This window comes from Centroberyx affinis, unplaced genomic scaffold (assembly GCF_046629955.1).
Source record: "Centroberyx affinis isolate AG114_WGS23_722 - 3 ecotype Tasmania unplaced genomic scaffold, CSIRO-AGI_Caff_v1 ptg002933l_1, whole genome shotgun sequence".
Taxonomy (NCBI): domain Eukaryota; kingdom Metazoa; phylum Chordata; class Actinopteri; order Beryciformes; family Berycidae; genus Centroberyx; species Centroberyx affinis.
This window is the reverse complement of record NW_027281052.1, coordinates 142,323-153,883: the sequence shown is the minus strand read 5'-3', so window position 1 is coordinate 153,883 and position 11,561 is coordinate 142,323. Positions and strand designations below refer to the sequence as shown.

General features: G+C 44.1%; 1 protein-coding gene across 2 annotated transcripts; it reads right to left on the bottom strand.

Annotated features, from left to right (window-relative positions):
* Window positions 1–4,354: 4,354 nt before the first annotated feature.
* Window positions 4,355–11,219, bottom strand: ip6k2b (inositol hexakisphosphate kinase 2b). Of its 2 annotated transcripts, XM_071536760.1 has the most exons (6): window positions 10,650–11,219; window positions 7,206–7,437; window positions 6,915–7,078; window positions 6,564–6,739; window positions 5,768–6,131; window positions 4,355–5,683 (listed from the first exon to the last, which is right to left on the bottom strand). In XM_071536760.1, exons 1-6 carry the CDS (start codon window positions 10,861–10,863, stop codon window positions 5,514–5,516), a joined length of 1,320 nt encoding a protein of 439 aa, XP_071392861.1. In that variant the 5' UTR covers window positions 10,864–11,219; the 3' UTR covers window positions 4,355–5,513. The 2 variants fall into 2 exon arrangements, with proteins under 2 accessions (XP_071392861.1, XP_071392860.1); XM_071536759.1 differs by having other exon boundaries at window positions 4,355–6,131.
* Window positions 11,220–11,561: the final 342 nt, after the last annotated feature.

The window sequence follows — 11,561 nt, the reverse complement described above, 5'->3', positions numbered from 1 at the left end:
AGACAAGAATTTTGAGAACCTTTGAACTGTGAAGAATGTCATACCATGTGCTCTTGTATACTATAGGCCTATTTGCAATACACATACACACGTGTCCACTTACACGTATGCTGAACAGGTGCGTTCATCTGTCATCATCAGTGAGATTTTGCTCACACAAGCCCTTACATCACAGCTCACATTTCCCTGTGTCCCACTGAGGTCGAACAGGCATTATTACTTCTTTCAGTGCATGATGAAAGCACTATATCCATAACAGAGTCTTATCAACCTGTGAGCTCCATGCTGTGCTAATAAATAGCTTTGTAAGAGAAAACTAAAGTAGCTTCCTAATATGGTGAAAACAAAATGTTATTTTTAGGGTAATTTATTGTTTTATATCTATAGCATGATATTGTTGGTCTTTCCTCAAATTAATTTCTCTGCTCTGTTAATTATCTAGGTTATGTGAATATTTTCATATGAGGCCAAGGCAATCCTTGAACCCTTTTGGCATTCAATAGTGCTAAAAATACTGGTGCTGTTGCCATAGCAATTTATCACTGCTACAAAGCCAGTAACCAAGGCAACTGACTACCCACTCCCCGAAAAAAAAGTGAACCAACTCCAGCCAAAGCCAGCCAAACAAATGAACAAGTTAATAAATACATATGGGTCTGGGTACTCTCTTCTTTCCTAACTGAAATATTCTTTAGGCTATATCATCAAAACCATATATTTTGACTCATGCTGAGTCAAAATATATTCATCTAAATCTGTTTGCCACAGCCAGCAGATGTGCAGATGAGGATTGTGCAGTTATTTTTAGATCTGAAAAGGGAAAATGCTAATCCCTCGTGGCTCGTGCTCCATGTTATCTCTCCCAAACTGTCTCTGCTCTCCATGTCTTACTCTCTCTTCTGTTTCCGTTGATGATACACAGTATCCTCCTTCTGTCACACAAACCAACCACCAACAACTATCAGAGGCTCAATAACAATATATAGATCTTGTTATGATTGTAAAGCAATTAAACTGTCTTGATATTTCTCATTATCTGCAAAGAGAATAGAGAAGGATGGGGATTTTGAGCAGTTCTCATTTTGTAGACTTTGAATTTTTACAGAGAAATAAGGTTTACTTCATAGTATAGACAATATTTCTGAACCAGAATATGGTTGGTTCTGCTTTCATGTTTGGTACACAGCTGAAGCTATGAAGAATGCCTTGCTAAGAGATGTGTGTTACCCATAACTGGACAGGATAATGCCTGAACCAGCCAGGTCCAAGTAGTGGATAAAATCTACCCAGGTCCAAAAGTTTGGTGATGCACAAATACTGTAAGTATCTTGCTATCCACTATCTTGATAGTGTCTATCTTTGTCTTTCTAAAATATCTAGTGGAGGAATCTCCTGCTTCAGCTACTGTGTGGGTGGCTGTGGCTCAGGAGATAGAGCGGGTCGTCCACTAATCAGGAGGTTGGTGGTTCGATCCCCGGCTCCTCCAGTCCGCATGTCAAAGTGTCCTTGGGTAAGATACTGAACCTCCCCATAGTTGTGCCAGCACCCTGCATGGTAGCTTGCCACAATGAGTGAATGTAGGCATTGTAAAGCACTTTGGATAAAAGCGCTACATAAATGCAGTCCATTCTAGAGAGTGTGGCCCTATATATTTTGGAAACTGTTGGCCTAATTGTGAGAGCCAACGCACCATTAAAGACCAACAAAGAAGATAAACAAAGCACAAGGTAAAAGCTCTGTTTGTCTTTGTCTTCCTCCCATCCTAGTTCAGAGTGCCTGGATATTCTTTGGATATGCATTAATTGTCTGGTAATTGAATGGTGCACATAAAGTCTGGGTATATGTGCCATCTGTGGGCTCTAAGTCAGTCTGTTCAAACCAGTTGTGACTGGACTGTGCAGTAGAAGCTGTGGGGATGGAGGCGGTCAGGGCGCTGCGTGATGCGGCCCCAGGGTAGAAGTTTCTTTTCTAGGCATCATTACGCAGTAAGAGCGATGCATCATGTAAGCATCATGCTCCTGTGAGTAAATGCTTCTCATTCCACATACGCATACGCCATCAGGACATCCAACACTAGTTAACCCCTATGTATCACATTCACTGTGCCCTCAGTGTGCATTCACATGGCCTTTTCTTTCATTTAGCTTCACAGTAACCAGCCACTGCTTCTCACTATAAAACAATAAAGTTTAATTCATTAACAGCCTCTAAAAATAATAAAGTTTAATTCATTAACAGCCTTATGAATTAATGATGGCAACACAAAGTCAGCACTAACACTGATTAATGGCCACCTGTCAGTAGGTTTTTGTACTTTCCTAACCCATTTGACACATCTTGCAATTGTGCCCAGGGCTAAAAGTAGGTATCTGCTAACTACCATCTGGCCTTGGCATAAATTTGCTCTTCTGTCACAAGTAAGCTGCTCACTTCAACCCCACCCTCGTCTACTTTCCTGTGTGCAGCAGGTGAGCCAAGCTGCTAAAGAGTGAAGCAGCATTCTGGACATTCTTTCCACATGGTCAATCCTTCCTGGACTTACCCTCCTTAGCTCCATGTGTTTTCCGGTATTGGACAGCGGATTTGGGTTGACTACAAAGCTACCGCTTTTGACAGCCAACAGTCTGGAGGTCAAAGTACACGTTAACTAAGTGGTCATCTGAGGCTACTGCCATGCAGTTGTTGTTGTGTGTAGGTGTTGGCCAACCACACACCACCCCTGACATATGATACCTCCTGTTTGCACCCTGTACAGCTCTCTTTTTCATGTTTGAAGATTATAATCTGAGCTCAGGATGGGGCTAATGCGGAGAAAGTGCTGAAACGCGTGGCAGTCACGGATGTCGCCACTGAGTGGCAACAATCTAAACTTCTTAATAATGAACTCTGTAACTTTGACGCATGCAGTGATGTTTCCAGTCTTTGTATTTACTCTGGCTCAAGCATAGCCTACTTGTACACAAATTAACAAAGCCCATTCCCTTGGCAAAGACATTCCTCTGGAGGAATTTTGTTTAAACTGTCTAAATTACACACTCAGGGACTAAACAGTACCAGGTACTAATTCTTTGGCTCATAATCACATCACAGCCTCTTTTGATACTGTACAGAGCCTCTCTTTTAAGGTAGATTGCTATACCCAATGATCCTCACTGCAGTTTGAAAAACATTCAACTACAAATGTGTCAGATGTGTTGGAGACACGACTGTGGGCCACATCCATCCTGCCATTCATTCTCTGCCAAGCCAGCCCACAGAGTAGTTTTGTCTGTCACTTCATCTTGGCTTTCTGTCTCCACAAATAAACTGGCCTGCAATACAATCTAAACATACATGCCATTCTCCTGCTTACCAAGCAATGCACATTCCCCACTCACATCTACAAGCAAACACACACACCATTCCCCTCTCTGTCATTCCTACAGTGAGATTTCTACTGGCAGGTAGTGATACTTAAAAAAACATTAGGTTGTACAAGTCCTTTTGAGGAGATTCCATTTATTATAGTGATTCCTTTGCCAACTTTTACTTTCTTTACTTTCCTCCTTTTTTTCTTGCAATGACACAACATAATGTTTTCTCTGAAATTATCCCTTGACCCCCATATTCATTCATCTTTTTTTCAGCCAATATTAACTAAACATTGTCTGACTGGGTGATTTAAAGATAATTCCAAGGTGGCCCAAATTGATCCCCCGAATTTGGACAGATTGGTCAACATTCAACAGTGAGTTCAACAAAGTTCAAAACTATGTCATTAATGGTCACCTTGGTCTGAAAGTAGATACTTTGACCACTATGTCTATTGGTGCGATGGAACTAAAAATACAGCATAATGTACTCCTAGCTAGTACCTGGTACCCTTTTGCCTCCAAAACAGCCTGAATTCTTTGAGGCATTGGATTCACCAAGGTGCTGGAAATGTTCCACAGGGATCTTGCTCCAGTCTCACTCAATAGTTCCTGCAGATGGCACATTTTCGATGGCACATTCATGCTGCGATCATCTTAATGCGTAGGGTGCTTCTTTTTCATCACACAGGTTCAGGGTTGAAAGTGTGTTAGTCCTGTATAAGGAGAGCTGAAGAACCTCAGTGGAATGACAAGGTCATGGCAGGATTTCAAAATCTTGTCTAATATCTAACAGAGAGGGTGACTCATACTTTCCACAGCATTGCACCCCTATTACCACCAGTCTACATCTGCATTCACAGGTCATGGTATGCAGCATCCTGCTCTCATTCAGCACTTCCCCACTCCGCCTATTCCTGCCCACTGAATGCACATTCTTTTCTCCACATTAAAAAAAAAAACCTTCACACACACACACACACACACAAGCTATACAAATTGATACCAAATAGTACTTTTTACCACAAAGAAATGCCTTTATTTTCCAAGACACTGTTGACACACAGGTATACAAGAGAGAGGTATCTGCACTTGCAATAACAAAATTCATCAAAGTCCATATCAGAACAGAACATTTAGAGTGGTAATATGGAATGTAGTCTTTGTCTCCATTTCTTTTCTTTCTTTATTTTAACAAACAGTTCAAATAAATAACGTCTCTATATAGTCTTTGTATCTAGTGTTCTTATCAATATATTCTCTTCTTTAGTCACCATTTAAGGAATGAAGAGGAGTAAATCAGACAAAAACAAAGAAAGTGACAAAACAAGGATATTATCCCCTTATAATCCCCTTTCAAAATGTCTTTTGTCTAGAGGCAAAGTATTTCAGGGGAGAGAAATGGCTGAAAAAAGGCAAATCCCTTCTTCTACACCTATATTATCTTGTTCTTCCGCCACAAAACGGGTTGATGCTGTAAATCCAAGTGCCCAACTGTTGTTACTAGGGTCTTGAGAGACACCAGAACAAATGTTTGACATATCAGAAGCTTAAGTTGTCAATTGCTACAAGGCTGCTGACCTAGCCAGCCGAGGTCAGCTTGTACAGTCAGTCCCCCACTAATATGTGCTGTGCTGTTGGGGAACGGCAGTCAAAACTTCATAAAAAAAGAAAAATTGTCGCTTCCCAGGGAAAGCACCAAGTCAGGCTCCTAGAACTACACTTGAGCTTCAATTTTCTCTGCCTCACTCTCACTCTTTCTCTCTCAGAGAGAACTTACAGTAAAGAAACTGATCTGTAACAGAGAAGAGGGGGAGGAGAGTTCTAGGATGCTACAGGAGTCCCTGTGTCTATTAAGAGACCTCGGTCTCATACAAGATTTCTCCTACCACTTATAACAAAGAAAAGGAGCTGTCCCAGAAACAGGGAAAAGTGCAAGTAAGAGCACAGGCAGCCCTGTCCCATGGCAGGTTAGGGAGAGTGCAGGAGCAACCATACGGATCTTCCCCTGACCCAGAGGAGTCCCAGTCCCCCGCCTCCAAGTAGAGGAGCGACAGACTCCTATGTAGGCATAAGGACAATGCACCTTTGGAGGAGCAGGGCTTCAGCTCAGCGTGCTATTCCCAGGTTTGAGTTTCAGAGCATGGTGGCTCCAGTCCGGCCTTAATCAGCACTGTGATCCTCCAGCTGGGAGATGATGGTGATCAGGTTCTGGAGGCCGAAGATGAAGCCACTGTCCTGGCCCTCGTGGACAACGCTGTCCTCCCCATAGTGACGACAGGTGGTGTGGGCAAAGTCAATCATGCGCACGTCCACAGCGGGGCTGCTGGCTTCTCCTGTGCTGCGGGACGAGCGACCGCTGCCGCTGTTGCTGCTTCCTCCTGCCACACCGCCGCTGCCACCTGCTGAAGAGGAGCGAGGGAAACCAAAGGCCCCTTCCTCTTCTTCCTCCTCCTCCTCGTCTTCCTCCTCCTCTTCATCTGAGGGCTCATCCTCATCGCCCTCTTCTCCACCACGGTGCCTGGGTCTAGTGGGAGTTCTGGGAGGTTCTCCATCGTAGATGATGAGCAGGGAGCTGGAGTAGAAGCGGTAGGACTCACAGGCCTCCAGGGCGGCTTGCATTTCTCTGAGCCTGCGCAGCACCGGGGACAGCAGCTCGCGACGCAGGCGGTGCCCGTCGTGGAAGAACTGGTACAGGGCCTCCTTGAAGCCTGCAAGGGTCAGCTTACGGCCGTGGTACTTATTCATGAACATCAGCTGGCCTGAGTCCGACTGGTACACCTGCAGGGGTCACACACAAACATGAGGACTACAGCTCCAAACATTAACAATTTAACTTTTGCCAGCAAATTAACACAGATTTCGGTGCCTCATTTTGGTGCCACTTTAAAATACAATGCCTGAGCTGCCGAATATTAAATCAATTATTGTAGTTGGGTTAGGTTTTTTTTATTATGTACATTTGTTAATAGTGTTTTGGATTTATTTATAAGTATAATTTAAACAGTTTAACAGTTAATATATTGTTTAATTTCTTTGCCTTAGCAATAAAAAAAGTTGTCCTTTAATGTTGTTGTTTGCGCATTATTTTAAAGAAGATATCGTGCTCCATTTAGGCACCGGCACCATTTAAAAAAATATTATTTTAGCACCGGTATCTGCAAAATCTAAACAATACCCATCCCTAGTTCTGTGTGCCATTCCATGCTGTACCTGCATGCCACAAAGTCGCACTCCAATGGAAGCAGATGTGCTCTGTTGGCATTTGCGGATCTGATTGGCCTTCTTTTCCTCTGATGCATCATCCCCATGCTGCCGTGTTCCCATCTTCAGGTCTAAGACACATGGTACTGCATAGCGCCATGTCAGGTTCTCCAAAAGGATGAATTCTGTGAGTGAGTCAAGGATCAAGTAACAACAAAAGACTATAAACTAACATACAGTACATCTTTATGTTAATAGGCAAGACCAATCCCACTATCAATTCATAGTTTATGCAAACATGGCCGAATGCGTACTCCACAGCAGACTGAGATAATTGGCATTTGCTCAGTGAAAGGATACTGTATTGGTTGCGGTGCTTTGAATTCTCCTTCATCCTCTGTAAGTGCTGCTGGTGACATTTGAGACTCCAGGGGTTGTGTTTGATCTGTGGCACCACGTTGCCTTTCTCCAGGCTGTAGTAGAGCACCTCTGCCTGCTGCTGCTGCACCTCGTCACGATTATAACTGCACAAGGGACACAGATAGAAGCGTATTAGAAATATAAGGATGGCTTTGTTATTATACAACTCATTTATGATGCGTCTCAGTGTCTATGATTTGCATTAGCGTGCAAAGGCGAGTGTGTCCTCACCTCATGATCTTGTCTTCCTTGCGGATCTGTCGGGCCCTGTCTTTGCTGTAGTTGTCATTCTCCAGAAGCAAAGAGGACTGCTTCTTGTTGCCCCACTTCAGCATCTTGCTCTTGGGCTCGCAGTCTGCAGAGGGGTCCTTGTTTTCCAGGTCCCCTGGTTCGCTGTGGAGGGGGTAGGCGATGAGGCACAGGTTCCCTTCCTCATCCTCTTCAAAGCTGACTGATACTACACCTGAGAGACAGAGAGAGACAAGGAGGAATAGAAAAGAGAGAGAAGTTGTTATTTCTACATGCTGTAATAATAATACTAATAATAATTTAGCCAAAACCTCCCAGAACAGCCCTTACCAACTGTTGTCTCCGCTCTTTAAAACCCATTTCTGCAAAGAAATAAGACACATCCAGACAGCCACTCATATGTGCACACACACACGCATATTCCATGGAGGCAGGAGATATAGCAGAGAGAAATAGATGGAAGAGGAAAACAAGAAGGTAGCATTCGATAGCATCAACAGCAGATGTCGTGTAATCGGAGCACTAGGAGTGTATATAACTCAAACCAGGAAAGACAGACACAAAATACCACAAGAGGCTGAGATGTGTGAGACTGGCCAGGACCTTTATTAAGCAACGACCACACACCGCCTTATGAAACAGACATAACTCATAATACAGAGATTTAGAGCTGTCAGCAATGACATGATGAGAAAACAAAGTGCAAGTAACTCTTTTCAAACCCACAAACAATCATGAAACAACAGCAAAATAAACTGATACAACTGTAAATGGCTGCACAACCACAATAGAGATATTCACAAATATGCCATGATTCAATGGCATATCAATCAGTCTATTCCCACAGGAGAATAATAATCCAGCCCTAAAAAAAAAAGTGATTGTTTGCACAAACATTTGAAGTCCATGTTGCGGTTCCTTTCAGGTGTGTCATGCTGTTTTATATAGTCTGTTTAGAAGAGATTATTAATAAAAAATTGACAAATCAAAAACAGACCAGAGAAAGAGGGGGAATGGGGCTAACAGATGTTTCTAGAACAGTCTAAACAATAAAAGAAACACTGTACACACTGCACCTTAATGTCAGTGGTAATTTATGATATGATCCATAAACATGCGCCCCAGTACCCCCCCTCACCCTAATAAAAGTCCCTAGAAGGGCCTGTGTACTGCACGTCTCTGTGCAGGGTGGGGGAGGCGTCACACTGCGAATAAACATCACAGCTGCAGGAGCTGATACAGACAAACCACAGACAGAGGAGGGAGGGATGGGGAGAAAACGGATCGAGATAGGAAGTGGCAGAAATATGGATACAGCATCCCATATGTTTATTGTATGCACCTCCATGCCAAAGCAAATTCCTTGTACTGTGAAAACTTACTTGGCAATAAACTTGATTCTGATTCTGATTCTGATTCTGATTCAAAACATAATAAACCTCACATCTTCATTCACGATATACAATCGCCACTGAATAACAATACAAGAACAAATAACAGTTTACTCAGGAAAAAAATAAATTAACCATAAGATGAGACTAGCTGGTGTTTAAAAAATAATACTCTGTGGCTTTGCGTGTTAAATGGCGGCCCCGAGGACCCAGCATCCATCTTTCCTCCGCAGCCTCAGCCCTGGCTGATGTCATGCGCAGTGACGTCATGCTCCTGCAGAGTTCTCAGGCTGTTAACTCTCTCCTGACCGTTCTCTCCTCTCAGAGCTGCACTGTCATCACTCTGCGTGAGCCAGTGTGGGAACTTGTGAGTCATTGTTTTATTTGCAGTGGGTGTTCAGACATTACTGCTAAAAGGTTCAATAAGGAAGATTTTTACTGCCCCATAGCACAACATGACTAAAATATAGCTGCAGGGGTTTGATGGAGTTCCAATATCAATACCAGCTGAGACTCTGGCTTTCACAGCTGACTTTCCGGCCCGTACCCCAAACACAACTCCCCCCATAAGTGATGGCATCACAAGACATTTCCTTCTCAAGCCAAAAAAGCAAATTGACAAAGCAGTGTTATTACAATATTTTGCATTGTGATATATACGCTGAATGTACAAAATATTAGGGACATCTTCCTGATATGGAGTTGCAGCCCCTTTTGCACAATCCACATGTCAGTTGTTTCAAAGCTTAAAAATCCTTCTCTAACTCCTCTGCTTCTCTTAATGAGGGAAATCAATAAGAGATAATGTATTTTGCCTGGATTCACCTCATCAGTGCACTTCATGAAAATGTCCCTAAAGTGTGACTACACTACTGATTACAGGCCACCGTAAACTGAGCCAGAGACCATTTGATGTTTTTGCACTTCCTTCCTCACCAGTAGGGGTCGATAAAACTCATTAATTACTTAGTGTCCCTTTTTAAAAAAATCATGTTTTCTACCTGCCTATATATCTTATGTACACACAGAGAGGCAGGAGGAGTGTGTCAATGATGTGGAACATTCCCCAAGGCACCAGAAGTCCTCTACTATCAGCTCTCCAAATCCCACTCCTCATCTCAGGTCTTTTTATAGTCCCACGCTGCATTTCTGAGGAGTCGGATACCATCGCGTGTGTCCTACCTCCGTCATCAGGCCCGCCGTGGGCCTGATGTCCGTATCAATGTACTGTGTATGATTGTCTGTGTGTGCCAATATAAGAGGGCGCTGAATACAACACTGTGGACTTTGAGACAATCTGGAACATGATATTCCACCCGGTGTATAGTGTTAGTGTGTGTGTGGTTAGGCCAAAATGTGTATTTGCATGTATGTTTCTGTGATGGACCTGAAACCAGACATGGAAATCTCCACGGCTCAGCGCTTCTCCTCTAATGATCTGTCCTATTTATTTTTGATCCTCCTGCAACTCTATCCCATCCTGAAACCGAAGCCCTCTTAAAAGCTAGACACGACACTCAGAGCGTTGGCCACTCATCCTCCTGGCAGGTAGTCAGGCTGTCAGCAAGGAGGCCGCTTACGCCCCCGCTCTAAAAGCAGAGGGTCACATCCACACTACCAATGACCCCAACATGAGTGACACTAGTACACAAGTCACACCGTGTCCGAGTGGCCGCTGAAAAGAAGAAATCAACTATCTACGGTTATCAACGAAAGACATTTTAGTAGTGTGTGTGTGTGTCATGTTCTTTGGGCTCTTATAGCAATCCATCAGACCCCCCCTCCCCCAGCAAAAATAATCTCCTTGTGCTGTAGCACCACCATCGTCCGCCATCTGTAATGTTAAATACAGCCAATATTGCACAATGCATTGCAATATATCAGTAGAGAGATGAGGACAAGGAGAGAGAGACAGGCAGACAGACAGGAGAACAGCAGAGAAATACTGTGCACATCACTCAAAAACACACATACTTGACTTGATGGGTGGGTTGATGCTTGGTACAACCCGCAAGGTTTGGGGTGAGGTTCTTACCTCTATACTGAGGGGTGAACTTCCTCATCTCGGGGGGGAGGCTCTTGTAGAATTGGTGCTCCCGGGGGATGAGGGGCTTGCAGATTGTCTGCTCCCCAAATCGCAGCACACAGGAGTGGCCTCCCACTTGGTGCACGAAGGGTTCAAGCATCACCCCTTTTCCGGGATAAGGTGTCCCGTCCGCCTGCATGAGGGCTTCCAGAGCGGGACTCATCCTCACTCCGCATCGGACAGCTGAGCTGGGGGGACCCACGGCGCGAGGGAGGCAAGAGGCTCGGCCGCTCGTTTGGCTCCCTATCCTCTGCTCTTCCCTTGTAGCTCGCAGGGGGCGCTGCCGGTCGCCTGCTCAAGCGCAGCAGTAAAAAACAAAGGGCAGAGCAGGAAGGAGAGGAGACGGCGAGAAAATCCTTTATTCCCTTCGCTTTCCTGGTCCGGGGATAGATTACGAGAGTCTTCCGTTGGGTTAAAATATTCCCTGTGTGTATGTACTTATAAAAAGGGTTATTTATACGGATCTAAAAGCTGTAGAAAACGTTTGAAGCAAATATGTGCTTCCGTCCTCCTCGGTCTCCGGCTATTACTGAAACTGACGTCGGTGCTGATCTCCGAGCGACAAAAAGATCACAGGCAGTTGCCAAGTCCCGCCTCTCTCCTTAAGAAGCCAATCACAGAGCCGCAGCTGTCGCTGGGAGGGGACGAGGCGCCTACGACAGGATCAAGTGGTTCAAGCAAACAAAGAGGAAGCAGGGAGAGAAATAGGGGGAGGGGAGAACAGGAAAAATACAAGGGACAAAAACATACATTCAAGGCGTTTTTCAAGGTACTCAGGCTACAACAGACAACAATATTTTATCGGGTATCGGGATTTTAAGTGATTCTTGCAACATAAAATAATGTTCTTGTCTATATAAC